Below are 23,674 nucleotides of genomic sequence, written 5' to 3' on the forward strand. Positions count from 1 at the left end.
AATGCTCATGTTTTCTTCAACTAAGAGGGATTTGTCCTGAAGATTTAAGTTATGAACACTGTATTTTGTCTTTGTAAAAAAGCACTTTAAGACTGCTGAATAAAATACTTTTTCCACTGAGTGCTTCTTGTTCATTTAGTTTTACTGTTACCGTCCTGGGGCCAGCTGTTGAAACTTGAGTAGGACAAAACACAACAGTGATGACAATAAGAACAAACCGTTTATGAGGAAACCAATGGCTCTTTTTTTAGTACATTTATGATTTTGATGTCCTGCAAAATTACAATGCATAATGTCCAAATTCTGAGTTTTAATAGATGGTGTATTTTCGTGTTTTTTTTTTTTCCTGTACTGGAACACCATTCCAGTGGATAATTTGGCCACATTTCACAAGTTGAACAGTTGGAATAGTCACGAAGTCGATGAGAAAACATGTATATATATTTTCTGGGAATGTTTTTGTCGCTGTCACTGTTATTTGGATTTTCAGACATCACAGCAAACAGACCTTCAGCACAGTCATTAACTTGCATAGCCTGGGTAGCTGGCGGTTTTGTTCATGCAGGGTCAAAAGTTTAGGCAGTGCCTGCTGTATATTGCTTTTCTCACGACTTGAAAAAAATTGTTCCAAAGATGCACAGTACTACTCAAAAACCAGGCAACTATGGAGTAACACAGGGGCTTGATGGAAAACGGGCACAATTGAGATTTCCGTAAAATCCAAATTAATTTTGTTTATTATCGCAGAAAGACTGTTTGTCATCTTAGACAACTGGTTTTCATGTTTGTATTTTAGGGGTGAAGGCTAGTATTCAAAGAATTAACAATCAATTCACGACATGTAACTTTTTCTTTATAACTGAAGCAACTAAATTGAAGGGGTGCACGGAATAAGGCCCTAAGTGATTTTGATCTAAATGTAAGGTCAAATTCTCCTCTTGTTTCACAAGCAAATACAAGGCAATTTGGAAGGAGAATCTAACAATTTAGCAGAAGTCACTTAGGGCTTTTTTCCAGGCACCCCTTCAATTGCATTGTGAACGTTCCTTTTATTGCATGTTTGAGCTGCAACAAAAGAAGTCAACTGAGCATCAGACGTTCTCTTCTGTCTTGTTTCTCGCAAAAGTCATGAGCTAATCCCCATGGAAGTATTAGGTCAATCCATGTAGATGAGCAAATTACATTGTAAACCCAAGTAAGAGAAGCTCCAGATTCAAGGACAGGCCTTCACTTTACCATCCTTAAAGACCCAGGGACAGACAGTTGGATCAGGAGGAGGTCAAAACAGATAAGTTAACTAGAACGAATGAGCGAGTCCCTATCTTCCTGACTCAACTATCTGCTGCTGGGTCTCCGCAGATGTTACTTTACAAACACTTTTCCTTCAAAACATTTATTATTTACACAAAAGACGGTTGAAAAGCTGGATTCTGTACAGTAAAATTTTGAGTATAATTAGCTGCTTGTCCTGGTGGGTAGAAGTGGTAACCCTGGTTATTTATATTTGTTAAGTTACTGGTGGGTTTCACAAAACTTGCTGAGATTGGCGGTGTATGAATTATTGCACGTCCTCTACCTCTGTTCATTGAACCACCTCTTGACACTAAAACATAAAATTCTACAGTGAGTTGAAGTTTTCTGTGTGAGTTTCTCACAATGAATAAATGTTTATTTATAACTATTGCAATAGTCTTCTCAATTATTGATAGTTTCAATGGTCATCAAATAATCTGAAGTCCTTTTCCTGTTACTCAAAAATACGTCCCTTGTTCCCTGCCCATCATTTGTTGTTCGTTGCCATGAAACCAGTACCTGAGCATTAAAAGTTAAACAAAAAGTTTGCCTGGTAATAACTGTTGTTACCAGAGCCTTATCCGCATTCAAAGAGGCCAAGGAAAGTAATCATTCTGTATAGCAGAGCATGCTCTGGTATTGAGCGAATAAAAATGCAACACTGTTGCAAAAGTACAGCTGTACCACTCATATTGCAATAGTACTATAATTGCACTATCATAATAGTAAAAATGACCTCAACAGTCACTTCTAGAGTTAACAACAATACACAGAAATAACAATGAAAACCCACATAAAAAACAGAAGACATTAAGGTAGCTGTGTACATGTACATACCTCCTCTACCCCTTGCCTGGCCACGCCCTGTCCCTCTCGCCCCTCCTCTAAATTGCCCAGCGGTCGGTTGCTTTTGTGCTCTGTTGACTTTGTTTATGTGTTTTGGACTCATCAAATGTTGCACTAGCTGACTCTGGGAATTAAAGTTTGTATTACAATCCTCGCAGTAAAGCAAATTTGGAGAAGAATTTTTGGCACAATTGGTTACTGGTAGCATAGCTGCTCCTGAAATGTAAACAGAAGTAAGCAATACTTAGACGATCCAACTGCCTGTTTTCCTTCCAATGCACTCTCAACCTCAGATTCCCTGGACATTACAGATAGCTCTCTATTCTCATATAATTATATACACTCGATTGCAAAAACGTTGACAACTAAAAAGCATAAACCGTGAACGATGAGACCCCAACGGATTTTTGGGTAGTGTTTAAACAATAACCTGATCATTTTCATAATCAATAATTTACCATTCTCATTCTTTGCAATAAAAAATAGAGTGCTGACATATTCTTCCAAATAGTTTTCTACCAAATATTGCTTAAGTTCATTGCCTGTTTTAAACTTAGGCAAATCGCGAATTGTATATCACTCAAATTGGCCCTTGTTGGCCAACTTGGACACTAAGGAAACCTTGGACAGTTTCCATCATTCACCACGTGCAACTAATTTTGGTCATCAACCGTCGCACGAGAATAGAATATTATCAATGCAAATAAATTTAGTACACTTATACCCATAAAGCCGTTGGGTCTCATCGTTCACGGCTTATGCTTTTTAGGTGTCAACGTTTTTGTAATCGAGTGTACCTACTAAAACTTTAAATGCAAGGGTCTCAAGTAGTACAGTGATGATCAGGGAGTGGGTGGTCACAGTGTGAAGCTAGGCTGGTCACTGCATTGCCGCACTGTTTCCTTGGACAAGAAACTTAGTTACTGTAGTAAAATACACAATGCCAATCTCTACATGGTCATATAAATAGCAAGGTTATAATTATGAACCATAACCCTGGCGTAGTTGCAGCTGTTTGTGTGACTCCCTGAAGGATTAACTGTGGATAAAATTATGTAAAGTATGACATAACTGATAACCCTGGCATAGTTACAAATGCTTGTGTGGCTCCCACACTATTGCTGCAGCAATAGTTTGTATTATTGCCTTATTACCTTGTTTCATTAAGTGTCCCCAATTAATAGAGGGCTCATTTCCCCTTGGCTAGCTACTTTTTACATGGTAATTAAGTCTTTGATTGATTGATTGATTGATTGATTGATTGATTGATTGATTGATTGATTGATTGATTGATTGATTAATTGATTGAATTGTGAGTATGACTCTGCATGTGATAAAGTTGCTGGCCCTAATGGTCCTACAGTGTTGTTGTTTCATGTTACAGAGGCCGTGAGTTCAGCACTGTTCATTTGGTCCACTCGTCGTCCACCATCACTTTACCTTTCACCACTCACACTGCTAATAGGGATATAAATAATGGCTACACACAAACTCCACACTTGATCCTCCAAGTTTTTGAGAATCATGAATGGAGTCTCAAGACTCAAGGTTCAAGATACAAGGGACTGTTAATCGTACTAAGTTTGAGGAGGGCTTACAGTAATTATCACATATAAAAAAAATTAGTTTACTTAAGAAAACTCTTTTGTATAGGTCTCACAAAAGCTCATCATGCATATTCTTAAAATTTATAATGCTCTACACATACTGGTATTTCTTATGTTTCAAGCTGTGAAAATTTGTTTAAAAACCAAGACAGTTTTTCTTTGGTGGTCTGTTGCTTATTTCTTATGACCTGTGTGATATTGTAAGGGGAATAATTTTTTTTCATTTCAGTAACTATTGGGGCCTAAAGGTGAAAACTAAAAATTCATTTTGTTTTTCCAGTAAAAAAACAAAACAAAAATGAAGAGAAACAATAAATTGTTACCACAAACAACAACAAAATTACCATTCCTATTAATAAAAGAAAGCATTATTTTAATCCATACTAGTGACAGCATTCTTGTGCTTTGCTCCCCGGAGATGCATACCCATCTGTATCTTGGAATTCACTTCCAAACCACAAAATTCACAATACAGTTCATTCGCTACCATTTTTTCTGATGAACAAGCTTCTTCATTAGTAGTAGTAGCATCAGACGATAATGTTTCTTGTGGTTGTTGCTGTCCCAATATAGTTACCTCTGGCTGTTTTGTAGACAGAGGAGTATTAATATTTTGTGAAATAGAGGCATCTGTTTTGTTGCTTCCTAACAAAGCTTGTAATTTTCGCTTGTGTGCCTGGCCCTTAAAATGTTGCTCTGCCTGTGTTTTGGAGTTGAATGTTTTGTGACAGACAATGCACTCCCTTTTGACGTTTCCCATCTGCTTGGTTTGACCTTTGGGCTGTATTGCTGGGAGATGACTTTGATCCAGTCCATAGCTGCTATTGATTTCTTGATTTGAATCATCCATCTGGTTAAGAGAACAAGACTCGTTAGCGTAAAATGGTACAGTTACCACAGCAGCTTTTAAAAATTAAATTAACCCTTTCACTCCCATGATCTGACTGTTAATTCTCCTGACTGACTGCCACACATTTTGTTTTTAAAGTTAGTTCACAAAATTAGTGTTACATCACTGAACAGTATCACCTAGTTGATAATTTTCTTCAATCTCATTACCTGTCTGGTTGACAATGTATTGAGAATGAAAGAAGAAATTGCATATTGATCACTCATAGGAAAGAAAGGGTTTAATTTGTAAAAAATCATGGGATTGACTCTCCAGATTGGACATATAATTTGAAAATGTTGGTTACGTAGGAGAGGGGAAAACCAGAGTACCTGCATAAAAACCTCTCGGAGCAAGTACAAGAACCAACAACAAACTCAACCCACATACACTGTATGATGCAGAGTCCAGAAATCGAACCGGGACCACATTGGTGGGAGGCAAGTGCTCTCACTACTGCACCATCCCTGTGCCATAGCTGCTTTTAGTTGGTTTTCCACTGTGCTTATCTCTAACACATTTCTTAATAGTGGAGGGGCCTGGCGGTAAAAAACAAGGCCTACGTAAGTGACAATTTGGCATTTACAATCCAAATTTCTACAAAAAATCCCTCTACTCCGGGTCTTTAGAGTTGTTAGTAGAACTCTTTTGTTGACAGAGAAGAAAGGAAATGAATTCAAGCACCAGTTAACAGGCTCAAGTTATAAGTTTCTTGGGCAAATTCAAGTTCTTAAAATCACAATGCAAATACAGTGTGAACCTACATTTCTGATACAAAAACCAGTCTGTGTGCATGTCAAATTACAGCAAATTTAGAAAAATTTAGATTCCAATGCCAAGTCATCACTTACACCTGTTTTCCACCTGGTCCTTCAGAAACTAGCTACTTACACGTACAGCGTAAAATAAAACCTGTACATGTGGAAACCCTTATAAGTATTCCCAATCATCTCTCAAGGTACAATAATGGCAAATAATAATCATAATTATAATGTGATGTCATAAATTCCAAAATGATGGCATACAGTCAGGAAATTCAAATTTTAGGCAAAAATAGAAAATAATCATAAAATAATGTTTTTTGCACACTAAAAATGTTCTTTGTACTCGTTCAAACAAAATTTGAAATTTTGAGATTGTTTCCAGCAACACGTTTTTGACAGAGTGAAGGTTCCCTTCAAGTTTGCAATTTCCTGGTTTTCACAGTAAACCTTTAAGTTCATAAACTAAGTTGTAAATTGATCAAACCTCGGTTTTATGACTTTTTTCACTCAATTGTTTTAGGCTCCAGTTTAAGAAGCAACTGTATACATACGAAATTTTGAGAATTTGCTATCAAATACAATGTTGAAAAATATTGCTGTACAAATTAGAGAAATTGGAGAGAGCAGCCGCAGTTTTTCAACATCTTTCATGCAAAGATCTTTGCTAACTGTTGTTACACTATTCACACACATCACCTCCCTAAAATTTAATGAGTGTGAAAACATCTCTTTATACATATCAATTATTTCTAAAGATGGGCAATTATTTTGAATTAATTATCTGCAGCAATAATCCATCACAAGTGATTATTATTAAAAAGCACTTGTCTTATCATAATGATTATAAAATAATGAAAGCCACATATGGTGATTCTTCTCAACACAAAATTAATAATCATTAGATTAGTCTTTATTATTTTTATTTGTTTAGGCAAACTAATAAGAAAAAATTTTTCTCTTATAATTTAGTGCTTTATCTCTTGTAACAGAGGATTTAAGTGGTCAAACAATAAAAATACAGTAGTTATCCTAATTTGAATATCTTCTGCTAATTGGAAAAAGAACCAACTGAAACGTATAGTCACGAAGAAGAAGTAAGCAGTTTTAAAACAGCTTCAATGATTGAAACTGAAATATGTATTCTGTTGGAATAGACTTATTATGTCCATTAAGTTGAAGCCACCTATGGCTTTCTCAAGAAGCTTGGTTATTATAAAATACTCCATAAAACACAAGCAATATGCAAGCTACTCATGAATCTGTTAGATCTAAAGAACAACTGATTACATTTTCACCTGGAAAACCACAACTAATTAAGGACGGTGCCTACTAATACCGAAGTATTTTTGTGCAATTTATGACTATGCGGGAAAAGCAGATCTCAGCAAGGCCTATTGGAATCCAAAAAGAAAATTGGGGGTAACCATGCATTTTTCAGAGATAATTAAGCAATAATATCTCTAAAAAACGCCAAAATATAAAGCAATGTATGGGATTTTTTTCCTAAATTGAAGCTTAATTATCTCTGAAAAACGCATGGTTACCCCCAATTTTCTTTTGAGATACCAAAAGCATTTGGTAAGTTCTGCTTTCTCCGTATAAATTTAAACTGCGCAAAAATATTCCTGTATTAGTAGGCACCACCTATAGGAAACCCGAGTATCTCGCGATGCGCAGAACGTATGCGCAGTAACAATAGTAGGCACCGTCCTTAACTACCCTAACAATAAGGTGGTTTACTAAATTACATGAAAGAGTTGTTTCTGGAAAACGACCTGCTCACTGCAATGGTCTGGAAATGTTTTTCTCCCCAGCGTTGATCCCTTTACCAAAACCTGCTCACAAATAACAGTTAATTCTGTGCAAGCTGGCCACTCTAGTAAAACTTCAGCGAATTTAAGCAAATATTAGGAGACATATTAATTTACAATATTTATAAGGCCAAGGTAACGAGGAACGTCTCAGAACAGCTGTCAGACGTAATGTATCAGTCAATTCCAAGCGCGATCATCCCCCCCCCCGGGCAACCCCCGGGCATTTGAACCCTGTTCGGCTCCACATAGTGGGGCATTTGACGCGAATAGAAACCCGACCCATCGGGCATTTGACCCGTCGAAAAAATGCTTGTCAGCGGTTGCATAAATTGTCGGAATGCTTTATTCACAGCCAGAAGTTACTCGTATATTTTGCGTGAAACAGTTTTTAATGTAGTAAGCCATTTAATACTACCATAGAGAAGCGTTCCAACAAATATATCTGAGATTGTTTTTGGCATGGCAGGGTTACATATTGCCCTTCGCTTCTCATTTTCAGTGGTATGTCCAAGTTCCCTCAAGCTTCGTTCTCCCTTTGCTCGGCGTTCGAAGCTCGATTTGTTGGCATGTCTAGGTTTCATAACAAAGTGTTTTTTATCATTGTTCTTGTTATCACACGTATTAGCAAACTTCATGTACATTTAATATAAAAGAAAAGCGAGTATCGGTACATATATCGTTAAACTCTCTGTTAGTTGAGTTTCATATGTGATGTTATGCATATTTATTAATGTATGAATTTCGTTGATTTTTATATAAACAGAGCTAGCGAATACAAAAAAAAAACCAACACGATGACTTTTCAGCCCCAACCAGTGGGGCATTTGACCTAGAAATCGGCCCATATAGAGGGGAATTTGATCAGGCATTTTTAAAAAAGTCAAATGCCCGGGGGTTTGCCCGGGGGGGGGATGATCGCTTTTGGAATTGACCCAGACATAAGCATGCAGATTCACATTTTTGTCTATGATATATAAATACAATTATTGTTTGGTTAAAAATGCAATATTATAACATATCAAAATTGGATTTTTCCGACTTGTTTTGCCACAGGTTTTCAACACGTTATCTGATGAAATATGCTTAATCTAGTGTCTTAAACGCTCACCAAATACAAAGGTTTTATCTTATTCAATTATTACTTATTTAAGCCTCATTTAAACCACAAACGTAAATATTTCAATAACGCCTCACTAAAATGGGAACAGTTGGGATTTTAAATTTAATTCTTAAACATAAAAAAAGAAAAATGTCCAATTATTTACACAACAGAAACCTTCTATGCCGGAGTAAAACAGCCGAATATAGTTCAGGGTTTGAAAACAAGTGCGCGAGATTGTTAACTTTTGTAGGCCAGGGGACAGCAAAAAAAAAATAATAACAAGCAAAATTACAGCAAAGTTTAAAGACCCACCGAGTTTAAAATGTCACGTTTGGTTGCATTGAGTTTGTGAATTTTTCCCTCCTTGTGCTGTGATGCTTGACTCAGTGAATTAAGCTGTACGTTGCAGATTTCGCAAAAGAATTGTTGCGCCGGCTGCTTGAATGGAACACCGTTGAAATGTTGATCATCCAATGCTTTTCGCTTTCTTCCCACACTAAATACCTCAGCATTGTTTGACTGTGTAGCTGGAGGAGGTGGAAGGTTTGCTGGCGGTATGCCGGCTGCTTCGGTGACTGGATAAGGATTGTTATTCACAAAAGAAGAGACGTACTGCTGTTGAGCTGTAAGATGTGGAAAAGCCGCCATTTCGTGACCGCATTTGGCGCGGCGCACGCGGTTTTCGATCTGCCAATACTCTGGTCATGTAAGAACTCCTAGACAGTCGTCGGTAACTACTCTCCTGATTAATGAAGATTCGATTTTTATAAATTGTTAAAGCTAAATCTTGCGAAAATCAAACACTTTAAAATTTCACCTCCACGTTGGAGCAGTTGAATACACGACGAAACTGCATGCAAAATTATCTGGAGACTTTAGTGAAGTTTCACAAAAATCAGTACTGCCTCTGTTCTTGTCTACAAATCTTGAAAGGTAATCATTTACCACCTTTAAAATTGCAATGAATGTATAGCGCGTGTGCGTTTGGCCCGCTTTTATTGCGTGACTGAGTAGCGTCTCTTATGTTTTACTGAAACTATCACAGTTTTTAAACACGAGACTAACAGTGGACAAACAGTAGCCTGCGAACGCAGACGTATTTCCGGCTGTCGCTTCTCTTCGCCGAGAGAGAAGCGACAGCCGGAAATACGTCTGCGTTCGCAGACCGATCGCCACAGAAATTCGGATTTAATTGTGAAAAAAATCTGCAGTTTCCTTCCGCAAAATGGCAGCACAAAATTTCGAACACCGGAAAATTAATTCCTTTCGTTTTCGAAGGGAAAAATTTGTCAACAAAGACGCGAAAAAAGGCCGGCTAGTATTTCTTTAAAACCAACCGAACAGCTAGTAACTCACAACTGCCGGAATAAAATCCCGTTTCCTAAAACTTTCTGCAACTTAAATTTTAAGTTAAAGCGTCCGACCAGATCAATCTATATTATTTCAAATAAAGCTTTTTAAAAAGGCTACAAAACGAACTACGAACATGGGAGACAACATTTTTGTCAAAATGTTCTCGTCGAGGGCCCTTGAGCTAAGCCGTAAGGCTAAGGAGCCTAAGGAGCTCGTCAAAACAAAACTCCTGAAACTGGCCAAATGCAAATACGGCCGGTAAAGCTTCCGCTCTTTTTGAATATATTAATAAACTCCGGTTCAATCATTGTTTTTACGGCGGTCTGCGAGGCACAGTTGAAAATTGACAAAAAAAAGACAATCTTATCTTTTGGCCATTGTCTCCTGCAAAATAATTCATTTTATGTGATTCTTTTTTGGTCTATAAGGGGCCCGGGGAGGCGGGATACAAAATTTTCCTCTAGTCATCAAAATAGCCTCAGGGTGAATTAGTATAGACGTTTTTTCGTGTTTTGTGGCAATCAGAAAGGACTTTCAACACCACTAAATGCTGAAAAGACCGCCGAGTCATATTTCTCCAAAAAAAGATATTGGGAGCGTATATACTCAGAAAATACGGTAAGAATATAACGCAACAAAACAACGAGCAAACAGGTAAAGTCAGCTGTAAAGTGAGGAAAATATTTGAAGATTTAAATAATTAGGTTAGTGTTAGGGCAACCTAAAACAGCTTGTTGCATGCGCATTATAAAATATCAATAGTAAATCTGACTCTCATATAGTAAAAAGTGTTTCGACTCTGTGAGTCATTCGCAACCCAATTTCTCCGTCAAAAGATTATGAAACAATATGGAAATTAATGCTGCGACTCACTGAAATCGTCTGAATTGTGATGACGAGGATTGAACGAGAGGAAAGTGTCTTTTGATGAGCGCGATGTTAAGGAACCAGGGGAAAGAAATACAAACTGCCACAGGGACTCTAACCATCACAGTTTACGCAACTGAAATCCGTTAAAATTTACCAATTAATTAAATAACTGAAATTTATCTGAAGGTTCAGCTCCCCGGCGAATTAAATCAATTGGGTCATCAGATAGCGAGTTCTAATGAGCACATCCATGAAACATGTTACTTGCAACACCATAACAGCTGCCGGAGTACAGCAAGTTCCTCCCTTATAGATGAAAAAATATCAGACAGGACAGCGCACCAATCGACTGACATTCAATCGCAGAGAGTTTCCAAAAAAATAAATGTGGTGTTTATTTATTTGTCTATATATATTTACTTCTTTTAGCAGTAATACTATTTTATGCCGCTTTCAGTCGCGCATTAGGGGCACGCAACAGTTCAATGATCCTGGTGATTCAGGAAAGACTATTCCCAACACATGAATAGACGTAAATCGTCTCAGAAATCCAGACTTAGTTCTGACGAAACATTAGCGTTTTCTTTAGTATTCTTGTCACTCTAAACTTTTCTAACATGGGAAAAAACTAATTCCTTTTATTCTGGAGCAGACGAAAAATATCTTTAAGCGAAATAAGGCCAGCTATGATTTTCCGAAAATCAAAAGCACCTCGCGTCGGGGAATGGCTATGATATTCCCGAAAAGTTTCTGCGACTGAAAATTTCAGCTAACGAATTGAAATTATCAAACCGTGTCAGCGAACACAAATTTGCCTTTAAAGAACCAGAAACGATCTAGCGGAACCGAAGAAAAATTCGAATTCTAAAAACAGCAGAATTTTGAACTTTTTTTGTCTATCTTAATTTTCATAAGCACGGCTTTGAACACTGGAATTAACTGATCCTCTAAAGGAACTGCAACTCTTCTAACTCGTTGAATCAGTGTTGATGATTTGTCAATTCCCTAGTTAAAAAAAACTTTGTGGTCCTTAAATCTTTCAGGGCCACCCAACATTTCAGTTCGGTGGATATCTGTTCGGAAGGCCTCAGAAATTCGGATTTAGTGCTAAAGAAAATCTACAGATTTTTTCAGCAAAATGTCAGCGCAAAATCTAGTAACATTTGGAAATTGTTTACTTTCGTTTTCAAAGGGACAAATATGTCGCTAAAAATGCAAAAAAAGCTGGCATTTTCATAAATCCAACAACAGTATAGAATTTGCGGAATAAAATTGCGTTTCTTAGACCTTTCTGCAAGGTATCCAAACAGATCAATCGTTTATAGGTTACACTGATAAATATGTATTTGAAAGGGCACACAAACGACCTGAGAAGTTTAAATATTCTGTTTACTGATCAGTGTTTTTGTTGAGTGTATGTCCCTAATCTTTCAATTTGCCAGCATCTTTTATTGTTTTGATGATGACTTTCAGTGTAACCCTGAGTCGAACGCAAGTGTTTCAATCGTTTTGCATCGTGCCGGAAGTGTTTGTTCAGTGTGGTTTACAACTTTTTGTTTCTTTGTTAAAATTGTTTATAGTTTACAGCCAATGCCAACGCAGAAAAAAAGAGTGCAGCTATTTTGGTTTTTCTAAGAAACGTCATCTTTGAAACAATTCAACTTGTTTGTAACATGTTACTGAGATAATCTTAAACAACACGTAGCGGATTAAGGCTTACTGAAGAACATCGCTCTGGTATTGTCAGTATTTCGTTGTCTTTCGATCATTTCTTTTGGCGAGAATTTTTTTCTTTTTTGTCTAAAGCTCACGTTAAGCGAAAAAAAATAATCAGAAAAGCTTTCAATAATTTATCAGGTGGGTATGTCAATGAGTCACAGGAGTGGGGTCAACTATATAGAATATTTTAATTTTATACCTAAAAGCACAAAGTTAATTATGTTTATTTTTCCGACTTTTGAAGTCAGCGATGAAGTCAACGATTTCAAGCCGGCGTTAGTAAGCGCCTTATTAACTCGTGAAGTTCTTTAGCAAATAAGGTCGGTATTTTTTCGCCGTACAGGTATCGCAGGATCCGGATTGGAATTGTCGAGTGAAAATTTAGTCTCAACAATAAATATATTCCGGATCAGATAATACCTTCAAAGGATCAGCCGAGTTGAGATTCTCAAGTGAAAATTTTTCGGTAACGTTGTCCAACGGGCAACTTAAAAATCAGTTTTTGACTGTCAAAATTCTTGTAGAAAAATCTAGGGTTTTCAGTCAACATTAAAGACAATATCTATTGCCTGTTTGTATTAAATTGCAGACTAAAAGGACAAGATCATAATGTACCAACCATGTTCATAGTGCGTTAAGAATTCGCGTTTCAAATCCAAGGATTTTCAGCGCCTTTTTTGTATTCCTCAGCTGTCAATGATGCCAATCACGGGACATTTCAGTTTAAGTAAAACTAAACTGACTCACATTCTCTTTGATAGCTACCGCAAGTTTTCACATGAAAAGAGAAACGGCTTGAACATCGTTTATACGAGAATTTGACAGGATCACTTTTGTTGTTCTTATTTAGACTGCAATGGAAGGGAAAAAGTTGGCGAAATTTTTGCTGTTGATGATGGCGCTGGATCTGCTGCTGTTTTCTTCTACCGAGGGCTGGCGGCGGCGTCGTCGTCGCCGTTGCTCCTCGTCCACACCAGCCGGGGTCGCCTGGGCGAACACCTGGCATCAATATTTCTCCACCAAATGCCTAACCAGTAAGGGAATCGATTATTTTGACGATATCACCACACTCAGTCGCTCTTAGCAATTTTTGTATACTTCCATCCGATTAAACCACCGACATAATCGCTAGCATTTACTCACTTCCTTATCCAACTGTTGTTAAAAATAGCAGAAAACAATAGCGAACCGAGCGATTAACAGATAATAAAGAGGAACAGGTAAAAGAAGTTCTGTTCATATTTTAATATGAACAGAAAGGCCTTGTTTGAAACATCGAGTTAGAACAATGCGGCTTGAAGAAAAAATTCATGTTCGAATCATCTTTTCAGGGCAGTCTGTGAGGTTTTGGCGCAGCGAACACCGGAATTGCCATGAAGACCGTATCCATTACTTTCAATGTGGGTATGCACCGATGAGGTACAGTGAGAGACACTGTAGTTGGAGTTATTATGCGAACGATTACGACCAGCCGTTGACCTTCAGATGCCACAGTAATGGTTTTATCGCGGGAGTAGCAAGTGTGTACCACGGCCACTACAAGGATCGCAGGTACTCGATACTTGTCAACAAAATTACCGAATATATCATTCTAACAACATTTTTACTCTGACTGTTTCTGATAATCATTGTTCTTGAACACTTTTAAACTAAAGGAGATAGTATCAACTCTATAGGAGGAAAAATTAAAATTAGAAGGAATTTTCCCTCTTCGGAAATTGCACTTTTAGTAATCTAGACACCTTCTGAACTGCAAATATGCATTCCATAGAAAAATACTGTCTACCAAAATTTATTTAATTCAAGGCTGTACTGCAGTGTACTAATTGTATTACATTAGCAAGGCTCTTGTTTTGACACCGGAATACACACAGGCGACTTGACAGGCGGCTTGTATATTTTAATATGTTTTTTTTTTTTCTCTTTTCTTCCAGGTTTAAAATTCGCTGTTGCCATAAGAGTTCTTACATTCAACACAGCTGTAAGAACACCAATTACCAGAACAACTGGGATCAGGAAGTGAGGTACACTGTACCACCGGGATACTACCTTGCTGGACTGCACAGTTACCATAGTAACTATCATGAGTAAGTATCCGTCGATTTCTGCGTACACAACACAAAACCGTGACACAAAGCAACACGATACAACACAACACCAGGCACAACACAACGCAGTACAATATAGTACAGTATATTACAAAACATTACTGTTAAAACAGTACAATACAGCATGGTACAATACAATACAAAACAATGTAACACTTTTTTATTCTTTTTCTTTGCTACCGGGAATTTCAAAACTATTTTACAGTAGATTTTAAAAAAAAGAAAAAGATCTTCATTGTATTCTCTTCTACGCAACAACATGATGTTGAGCAAAAAGCAGTGAGATAAAAAAGGACTTCTATTGACTCGAATAAAAGTGGAACAGGCAAAGCAGTATCAAAAGCTTGCAAACTTTGTTTTTGCTTTTTCACTTAGGATTTACAGCGGTTTTCACTCAAGGGTCATAAAATAAAACCAACCAGAGGTCACTGTGGCCAGCCATAATAATTAAATAGAATTTCCTTGATTAACAGCTGCAAGTGGGCGGTTATTTCAAATTTCATACCCCTTTTCTTTGTCCAAATATGTTCAACTTTTATAATATAACAGTTTACGAGAAATAACGATGATATTTAACCAAAGGTTTCTTTTATTTTGTTACTTCAAGGGATCGTCGCTGGAGATTTGAAATCTGCAAGTTCAGCCGCAAATGCAGAAGACAAGGCCGATAAACTGTCTGCAAGCAAGCACCAGCAAAGACGTTTCTAAACACTGCAGACAGCAGAAGAAGTATTTTTCAGTTAAACTGGTGAAGGGATAAACAGTTAAAATCCGTTTTTTTAATAGGAAATAAAAGATATTCAAACAAATGGAAACGCTAAATACATGAAACGTACTTTGCTGAATAGTGCTGTAAGGTGAATGGATATCAATAAAAAGGTTTAAAGCATCGATTTTTGTCTGTTGTATTATCTTAAGTTCAAAGCTCAAATCGATTTGACCCTTGCACTGCCCAGCCAAATTTAGCTGGGATACGATAAAAGAAACATTTATGCTGAAAAATGCTCCCTCGGGAAACATAAAAAGGTATACACTTCTTTTTGGTCCGATTTTAATGTACTACCGCCTCTCTCTACGAATGTTTCTTACTAGTTTGTCTGTCAATTTACCACGTATCCAAGTCTACGAATTCGGAAAAATGATGGAAGCTCGTACTACAGGATAGGATTTAATCTACATTGGAGCCACCAGTCCTGAACTCAAAATTTTCATTTTCGTCGCGAAAATTAAGGTGGCTAAACTGCTCACTGCCTCATGTAGTTCAAAACAGTCTACTAAACCAGGCGCGGATCCAGGGGAGGTGAAATGGGTGAATTTTCACCCCCCCCCCCCCCCCTTTTTTCTGAGCCCCCTTCTTCCTTTTTTTTTATCCCTCAAATATTGAAATAATATTTGATTTCTCTGATTTCTCTGATTGAGGTGGAGAATGTGCATAAGCGATAAGTGGTTCTACCAATCAATTTATTCATTTTGAGCCTGTTTAAATGGGGTTGACAGACCTATGCGACTCCCGCTGTGTACCCATTGTGTTGATAAAAGCCTTTGTAGTTTTGCTTTAACAAGCGATTTCCCTTTCCTAGAAGATATCAAGGGAAGTTCCTTGTATATCTCTGTTAGTAGCGGCTGGTTTTGTATTAAATGCCATTTGTCCATTAGAATATTTTTCAAACATGGCAGTGATGGTTGAAATTGTGTCACGAAGGGTAGAATTTTCTTGTGCGCTTTCTGTTTTTAAATTTGTGTAAGAGTGTTCTTCCTTTCTGCGAAGTTAACTTCGGAGAGGATTTTGTCCACCAGGTTACTAGGATAACCTCTCGATGCCAGGCGTGTTTTAAAGTTTTTAATGTTTTCCTCAAACACTACTTCAGAAGAGTTTGTCCTCAGAAGTCTAAGAGCTTCTCCTTTAACGAAGCCTTTTTTGACGCCTGCTGGGTGGCAACTGTTGTTAGTTTGTGTACTAAAATGTTTCAGTAGGTTTGTAATGTGTGTGCACGTCGAGAATTTATTCTTTCTCGAATCTCTCTCCCTTATAGACTGTTGTATCCAAGAATGTTGTTTCGAATTGTGAGACTTCAGCGGTAAACTTTATGGTAGGGTGGTACGAATTTGATTGGTCAATGAATTTTCTATTTCTTCTTTGTTTGTATTCCACAAGCAAAATACATCGTCAATGAATCTTTTCCACGTTAGTGGTTACTTTGTTAACGCTCTGCCTTAAGATCTCCTTTTCTATAAATGCCATAAAGATGTTGGCAAAAGCTACTGCCATTTTAGTGCCCATGGCAGTTCCGTGTGTTTGGAGATAGTCTTTCCCGTTAAATTGGAAGGAGTTCTGCTTCAGTATAAGGCTGAGCATTTCTCTGAGGCAATTTGTAGCTATAGGAGGGTTATTGACATGAAAGTTCTCGTATGCGTTGCATACTATAGTGATTCCTTCCTCCTATGGGATATTCGTGTAAAGGCTAGTGACATCCATTGAGACTAGAAAAGCGTTTCTAGGCACCCTAGTGCTTTCAATAAACCTTATGAAATGTGTATTTGTTGCTATCGACTGAAGTAGTTTGTCTATGAATGATGATAGGCGTTCTGTTGGGCCATCACACCCAGATAGGATAGGTCTTCCGGCTAATGTCGGTTTGTGAATTTTTGTGAGGGTATAAAACACTGGGATTCGAGGCGGATTTGGTGTTAGGTTAAACCATTTAACCGTCATTTTGTCCATGCACCCTGCTTGGTGAAGGGCATTAATGAGGTGTTTAACTCTCTGGGATGTGTCTCTAACCATTGGTTCGTCTAGTGGCTGATAGTTATTTCTATCATCCAATTGTTTCTGTCCCTCATTGATTTTGTTTTCTCTGTTTATAACGACGGTTATTGTGCCATTATCTGCTTTTTTTGAGAATAATTTCTTTGTAGTTAACGTTAATAAGCTCCTTGAGAGCTCGTCGCTGCACAGCCCTCAAACACCTCAACCAGGCTTTGGTTCTATTGCATTATTACAAAAATTCACCCCCCATTTCAAAATCCTGGATCCGCGCCTGTAAACTATAGTTAATTGAAGGACTGGTTATGAAACTTTGCCATGAAAACAATGGTGCTGCAGTTTAAGTTGGAAGGGCCGCGACCGTGCACAATCCTTTGTTTTAACTGTTCACACCACAGTTGAATATCTTAGCAGGAACGTTTCTATTGGTCAGTTGCTCCAACACATTTCAAAATCTATTGTAGTTTGTGCACGGCCAAGGCCAAAAACGCTAACAAAAACATATAACAAAGAAGTTTGTCAAGCTTCATAACCATTGCCTTTTATTAACTATGACTAAACATTTTGTTGTTAAAGGTTTGTCACAGCAAGAACAGGAGTCACTCTTGCCAAAAATACCAAGGGGGAAGGGATGGGGAAAAGTGGTGACTTCATTTTGGAGATAAGACGATGGACAATATGCCACGCACTCAACTTGTAGATCGCTGGGGGTGGGGGGAGGGGGGAAGTTCCTCCTTTATAAGCTATATAGTTATGTGCGTCCCCAAAGGGTTTGATTTTTGAGCCGTTTTAATTTGGTCTGAAAATGGTTTTATACTGTTTAACAATTTTGGTCTGAAATTGTGAAAATGGGTTTGGATTTTACAGAAATGGGTAAAGATTCTAGAAACCAGGTCTGAAAATGGGTGGCGGAAAATTACATAATGTTGATCTGAAATTGGGTTAGCATTTGGAAAGCCGAGCCACACATGCACCCTCCCACCCCCCCCCCCCCAAAAAAAAAAAATCCCGAGAAATTACCTTTCCCCCCTCCCTCCCGGGTCATGTCGATATAGACTCTTTTCCGGGTTTTAATTTAAAAACAGCAGTGAGTATACTGTGTAAATTATTGACATTAGTGTGTTCCATTTTTAATTCACATGGTAGTAAATAATAAAAATTGAACCTTCCACCGCTAAACGCTTGACTGAGCAAGCGTCACTTGTGTTTAACTGAAACCATTACAGTCCCAGTTAATAACACAAGACTAACAGTTGACAAACAGTAGGCCCAATGGTTCATTTCGTGGAAATCTGATCGGAAGACTTTTCGTCCTAATGACATCATTATCAAGTTGAAATGTTAATTATACTTCGAAAAATTGACAGAAAAAACGAAGTAAATTAGCGTAAGAAAAGCATTGTCATTGTCACACAAACGTAGTTTGGCGTGAATCAAATCACTTTGCATATTCAGGCAGGGCCTTATTTATTTTTAAAATCACGGTAGTGCATTTCGCACAAAAGAGAATCCGGCAAACTTGTTTTTTACAGTTTTTAAGTACAAAAAATTAGTTCTTTGTCACGGCTTGATGAAGTTCACCAGCTACAAATCAACAATGATGATATCCTTTTATCTTGTGACATATTCCGGCTTGTTTACTAACGTGCCTCTAGACTGTTCAAATACACCATTCGGATACTTGCCGATAAAGCTCTCAAGGACAACTGGTTCAATGTAACGGAACGACTTGAACCTCACCAGAACTGATCGTGACCGTGTTGATGTTCTTAGCCTAGCCTGGGCAGCCACTAATTAACGGTAAGTTGTTATACGAGCAAACCGATGGCGTCGCTATGGCCTCCCCTCGCTCTTGGGCCACTATTTGACAATTATTCACCAAAGTGGAGGTGAATCGTGATGGATATTTACCAAGCCGCGAAGCGGCGAGGTAAATATCCATCACTTTCACTGACACTGAGGTGACTCATTGTTTTAGTATATACCACACAAGCTGAACAACTAACGGACAAAAAATTATTTTATTTCTGACAATATACCGACAAATGGTATGAAATTTTAATATCTCGCGCGCCACGTGGTAAGCGATTTCTTATTGTAGGAAGTTCCGTCTTGCTTTCTTCACAGGGGGCCCACACAAACTATGTGACCGTTTGTATTTTGAATTTATATAGAGGCAATGTATGGGAATATCGAAAATCCTCGTATTATCGTACTAGATTGCGATAGATATTCTCAGTTAACATCAAAATAAACGTATTTGTACCTTAAATGTTGTGTGTTGTCGTTCCTGTGGTTGAAGACGGCGATTTTAGCCATTTGAAGGGTTCGGCGTTGAACGTTCACTCGAGCGTAATAGAAGAGAGTCTCTCTTCTATTACGCTCGAGTGAACGTTCAACGCCGAACCCTTCAAATGGCTAAAATCGCCGTCTTCAACCACAGGAACGACAACACACAACATTTAAGGTAAAAATACGTTTATTTTGATGTTAAATGAGAATATCTATCGCAATCTAGTACGATAATACTAGGATTTTCGATATTCCCATTCATTGCCTCTATAAATTCAAAATACATAGTTTGTGTGGGCTCCCTGTGCTTTCTTGCGGACAAATACATGAAACTTTTGGAGACACTGACCTGTTTAGTTCCTACAGTGTCATTTCTTCAATTTTTTTTGTGACACTCGTCTTGTTCAGCGCGCGCGAAAAGTACTATTTACTTATGTGGTATATACTAAAAGCTAATATATGTGTTCCATTGAGGAAACTCTCGAGCGTCATCCTCCTACAAGAGGTATATCGATGACACACTCACTGTGATGCCACAAATCATCATCACAGCTAATTTTCTGCAGACTTTCAACCCGGCCATACACTTCAGTTAAGTGCGCGCATAGCACTGAAAGTAGAAACATGCTTCCCTTCCTTGGCATGCAGCATCTAAACAATGATCCCCGCATTGAAATTAAAGTTTACGTAAAACCTAGGAACACGGGCCTCTAACTGCGCTAGCAAAGCCATGTTGACATATATACGTTTTAAACGGAGCTTATTTAAAACCATGTACTTGGCTTGACCGTGCTTAATGTTTATCTTCGGGTTGGTCTTATTTTTCCGAAGAGTGTGATCGGGTGAAAGAGTTTTTCACTAATCAACGTTACCATGAAGGAATTTGTTGATTTAAAGCCATGTGATGAGCAACTATTGCCCTATTCTAGCAAAGGAAGCCCGATTCGTGTTGACTTGCCTTTCAAAGACCAGCACTCCACCGACATTGTCGGGCCTAGTAATTCATTCAAACTAAGACCAGAAGACACGCACCACTATTCAAGCCGTTTTTCTTACATGTGCGGGACGTGAAATTTTCGCGGATTTTCCATCGGTCCGCGAAATAAGATCCCGTACTCCCGCCAAATAAAAAAAAAAGGAAAAAAAATCAACGAAAATCTACTCCTGTTATTGATATTACTGAATTTCAATCAAATTGGCTCCAAGCAAAATAACGACAACGACCTGTATTCTTTATAATTGTAATGGAGAGTCTCTGCTGCCTCTGGGTAAATTCCCTTCTAAAATCAACTCCGTCTAAACAAGGAGACCATGTTATGGTATTTCCTGCCGAAGAACAGAACAACCAATGAATAACTACCGCACACGGATGGCAACCGTTTGGTTTATAAATAAAAATGGGTCGTCCGAGGGAACATCATTCTTTAGGGCAAATGATCTGTTAAAAATTGTGTAGAACAGTTCGAGGTAGCCGTAGCCGCTTTGAATTGTACCTTAATCGACGACTCGGCAGATTAGGAACTGAATAAACAACGAAAACATGGCATTCCCTTGTTGTTTTATACAAGTACCGTACATGAAATCTGCGAAAATTTGTTCCCAGTATTAAAGTCTGACTCCAAATTCGCGCTAATCTGCCGCGAAATTATACTCCCGCGAGAGAGCTAAAAGTGCAAGAAATAAGACCGCCAATTGTTAACCAGCAACCTGTAGTGTACAAATTAGCCTGTGTGATGCGGTGTATACACAAAACAGGTACTGACCAAATCGTGGAAGAACACAAACATTTTTTATCTTCAATCGGCAAGCACTTGAGGGATGATCATCATGGCATTCCAAGAGACTTTGACAAACAATTGTTTGAACTTAAAAATGCAAAACACAAGTTTGATTGTCTTTTGTACGAAATGGTCTACATTAGAGAAATAAAACTCTGCCTGAATGTCCAACTATAAAGTGACGTGACTCGATTCGCGCCAAACTATTCGTGGGAGAAACTTAACAACAAGGCTAAATTTTAGGACTCATCAGAGGCCCATTTGAAAATCTTGAATTAACAAACTCTTTTGCTTTGAGGACTCCATTTAATCTTTCCAAATCACTCCTTATGAGAAATTGCTAAAAATTATCGGACTAAACTCTTGAACATCGGCGCATTGAACACTGAAGCGATTGCCACTCACTCACTCAAAAGCATCCACGGTCAGGCTCCTGAATATCTTCGCGACACGATCATCTTGCGAAGCAGTGACTACAATCTTCGTAATTTTAATAACAGCTTGTCCTTCCAAGACCTACTTCAAAAAACATGCTGTACTCATTTCCTTATATTGCTGCCAAGCAGTGGAATGATCTGCCAGTTACGATAAGAATATCTCACTTTGCTTTTCACTCTAAAGAAAAACTTGACTCTATGACATTATCATCTTTAGACGAGTGTATAAGCGCTTTCCTTGTCGGAAATAATTCACTAAATTTCTGTTTTTATTTTTCTTAGCTCTTCATTTTTTTGTTGTAACTAAGTATTATCGCAAATTAGTTATATAAAATTTCTTAACCACTATATGTATAGTGTAATAAGTGCACATTTGCATTCATACGAGCCTTAGTGCAGTCATATGCAATAAATACTTCTTACTTGCTTACTTCCTTACCAACTTACTTCCTTACTTACTTACAATGACAATGCTTTTCTTATGCTAATTTTCTCGGTTACTTTTGACAATTCAAATTGATAATGGTGTCATGAAGACGCCGAAACGTTGTTTTTAAATTGTAATCGTTGACTTTTGGCTTGTACATATCATTTGTGTATTAGCAAAACTTTACAAATAGAATAAAACTTGGTTTCCTAACTTTATGGAAGTTAAACTTTCCGCTTAAACATCCGAACAATTCGCAGATATTTCCCTTCGCCAGCATCTTTTGTTATTCTTGGTATTCTTAGAAAAAAAGTCATCTTCCGGCTTTGAAACAATCCAACTTGTTTGTAACATGTAAAGATAATTTTGATCAAACAACACGTAGTGGATTAAGGATCAATAACATCGCCCTAGCCGCATCAGTATTCCTCGGTCTTTTGATCATACCCCATTCGATTCTTCAAGAATTTATTCTTTTCAGTCTTTTCTGGCTGAAGCTCCCGTTAAGCGAAAACAAAAATCAGTAAACCTTCAGTTATTGATGATGATGATGTTGATGTTGGCTGTTGATGATGGCGCTGGATCTGCTGCTGTTTTCCTCTACTGAGGGTTCTCCATGGTGGCGTCGTAGAAGCAGTCGTCGTCGCCGTTGTTCCTCGTCCACACCATCGGGGGTCGCCTGGGCGAACACCTGGCACGAACGTTTCTCCACCAAATGCCCAACCAGTAAGGAAATCGATTATTTTGACGATATCGCCACACTCAGTCGCTCCTAACTTTTTTATATTTTTCCATCAGATTAAACCACCGACATACTCGCTAGCCTCCCTCGCCCTCCCTCGCATGCTTTCTTCATACATTCACTCACTTCCTTATCCGACGATTGTTAAAAATAGCAGAAAACATAAGCGAACCGAGCGATTTGCCTGGCAATAAACAGGTACTAAAGAGAAACTTTCGCTCATATTAAGGTCTTCTTGAAACATCGAGTTAGAACATTGTCTTGAAGAAAACAATCATCTTCTTCGAATCATCTTTTCAGGTCAGTCTGTGAAGGTTTGGCGCAGCCAACACCGGAACTGCAAAGAAGACCGTATCCATTACTTTGGATGTGGGTATGGACCGATGACGTACAGCGAGAGAGACTGTAGTTGGAGTTATTATGCGAACGAGTATGACCAGCCGTTGAACTTCAAATGCCACTATAATGGTTTTATCGCGGGAGTACATAGTGTGTTCGCAGGCGGCATCGATGATCGCAGGTACTCGATGCTTGTCAACAAAATTACTCTGACTGTTCCTGATAATCATTGTTCTTGATTACTTTCAAACTAAAGGAAATAGTATCAACTTTATAAGCAGACAAAATGAAACTACGACGTTATTCCCCTCTTACCAGCTATAATCTAGCACCTTTAACTGCAGATTTGTATTCATGCCTCAGAAAAATACTGCAGGATACTGTTTACCAAAATTTACTTAAAGGATGCTCTAGCACTGCAATATAATAATTGTATTATATTAGAAAGGCTCTTGTTCTGACACTGGGCTGCAAGCAGGCGATTTGACAAGCGGCTTGTATATTCTTACATTGTTTTTTTCACTCTTTTC

General features: G+C 38.0%; 2 protein-coding genes across 9 annotated transcripts in view; one reads left to right on the forward strand and one right to left on the reverse strand.

Moving 5' to 3' along the window:
* Positions 1–596: 596 nt before the first annotated feature.
* Positions 597–9,040, reverse strand: LOC146452469 (uncharacterized). Its single transcript, XM_085097856.1, has 4 exons — positions 8,628–9,040; positions 4,131–4,596; positions 2,131–2,355; positions 597–1,603 (listed from the first exon to the last, which is right to left on the reverse strand). Exons 1-4 carry the CDS (start codon positions 8,961–8,963, stop codon positions 1,401–1,403), a joined length of 1,230 nt encoding a protein of 409 aa, XP_084953982.1. The 5' UTR covers positions 8,964–9,040; the 3' UTR covers positions 597–1,400.
* Positions 9,041–9,881: 841 nt separating this feature from the next.
* Positions 9,882–23,674, forward strand: part of LOC146452470 (hemagglutinin/amebocyte aggregation factor-like) — a 119,272-nt gene continuing 105,479 nt past the window's right edge. Inside the window, exons 1-5 of one of the 8 annotated variants that reach the window (XM_085097875.1) lie at positions 9,882–10,286; positions 13,108–13,291; positions 13,589–13,808; positions 14,192–14,344; positions 14,973–15,045. In XM_085097875.1, coding sequence (XP_084954001.1) covers positions 13,114–13,291; positions 13,589–13,808; positions 14,192–14,344; positions 14,973–15,036 — 615 coding nt within the window. In that variant the 5' untranslated portion in view covers positions 9,882–10,286; positions 13,108–13,113 and the 3' untranslated portion in view covers positions 15,037–15,045. Of the gene's footprint in view, positions 10,323–11,614; positions 12,396–13,107; positions 13,292–13,588; positions 13,809–14,191; positions 14,345–14,972; positions 15,046–22,625; positions 22,790–23,105; positions 23,326–23,674 lie in introns of those variants that run through there. The other 7 variants (XM_085097873.1, XM_085097874.1, XM_085097872.1 and 4 more) reach the window with 7 other exon arrangements.

Source organism: Pavona decussata, unplaced genomic scaffold (genome assembly GCF_977016875.1).
Source record: "Pavona decussata unplaced genomic scaffold, jaPavDecu1.1 SCAFFOLD_368, whole genome shotgun sequence".
NCBI lineage: Eukaryota > Metazoa > Cnidaria > Anthozoa > Scleractinia > Agariciidae > Pavona > Pavona decussata.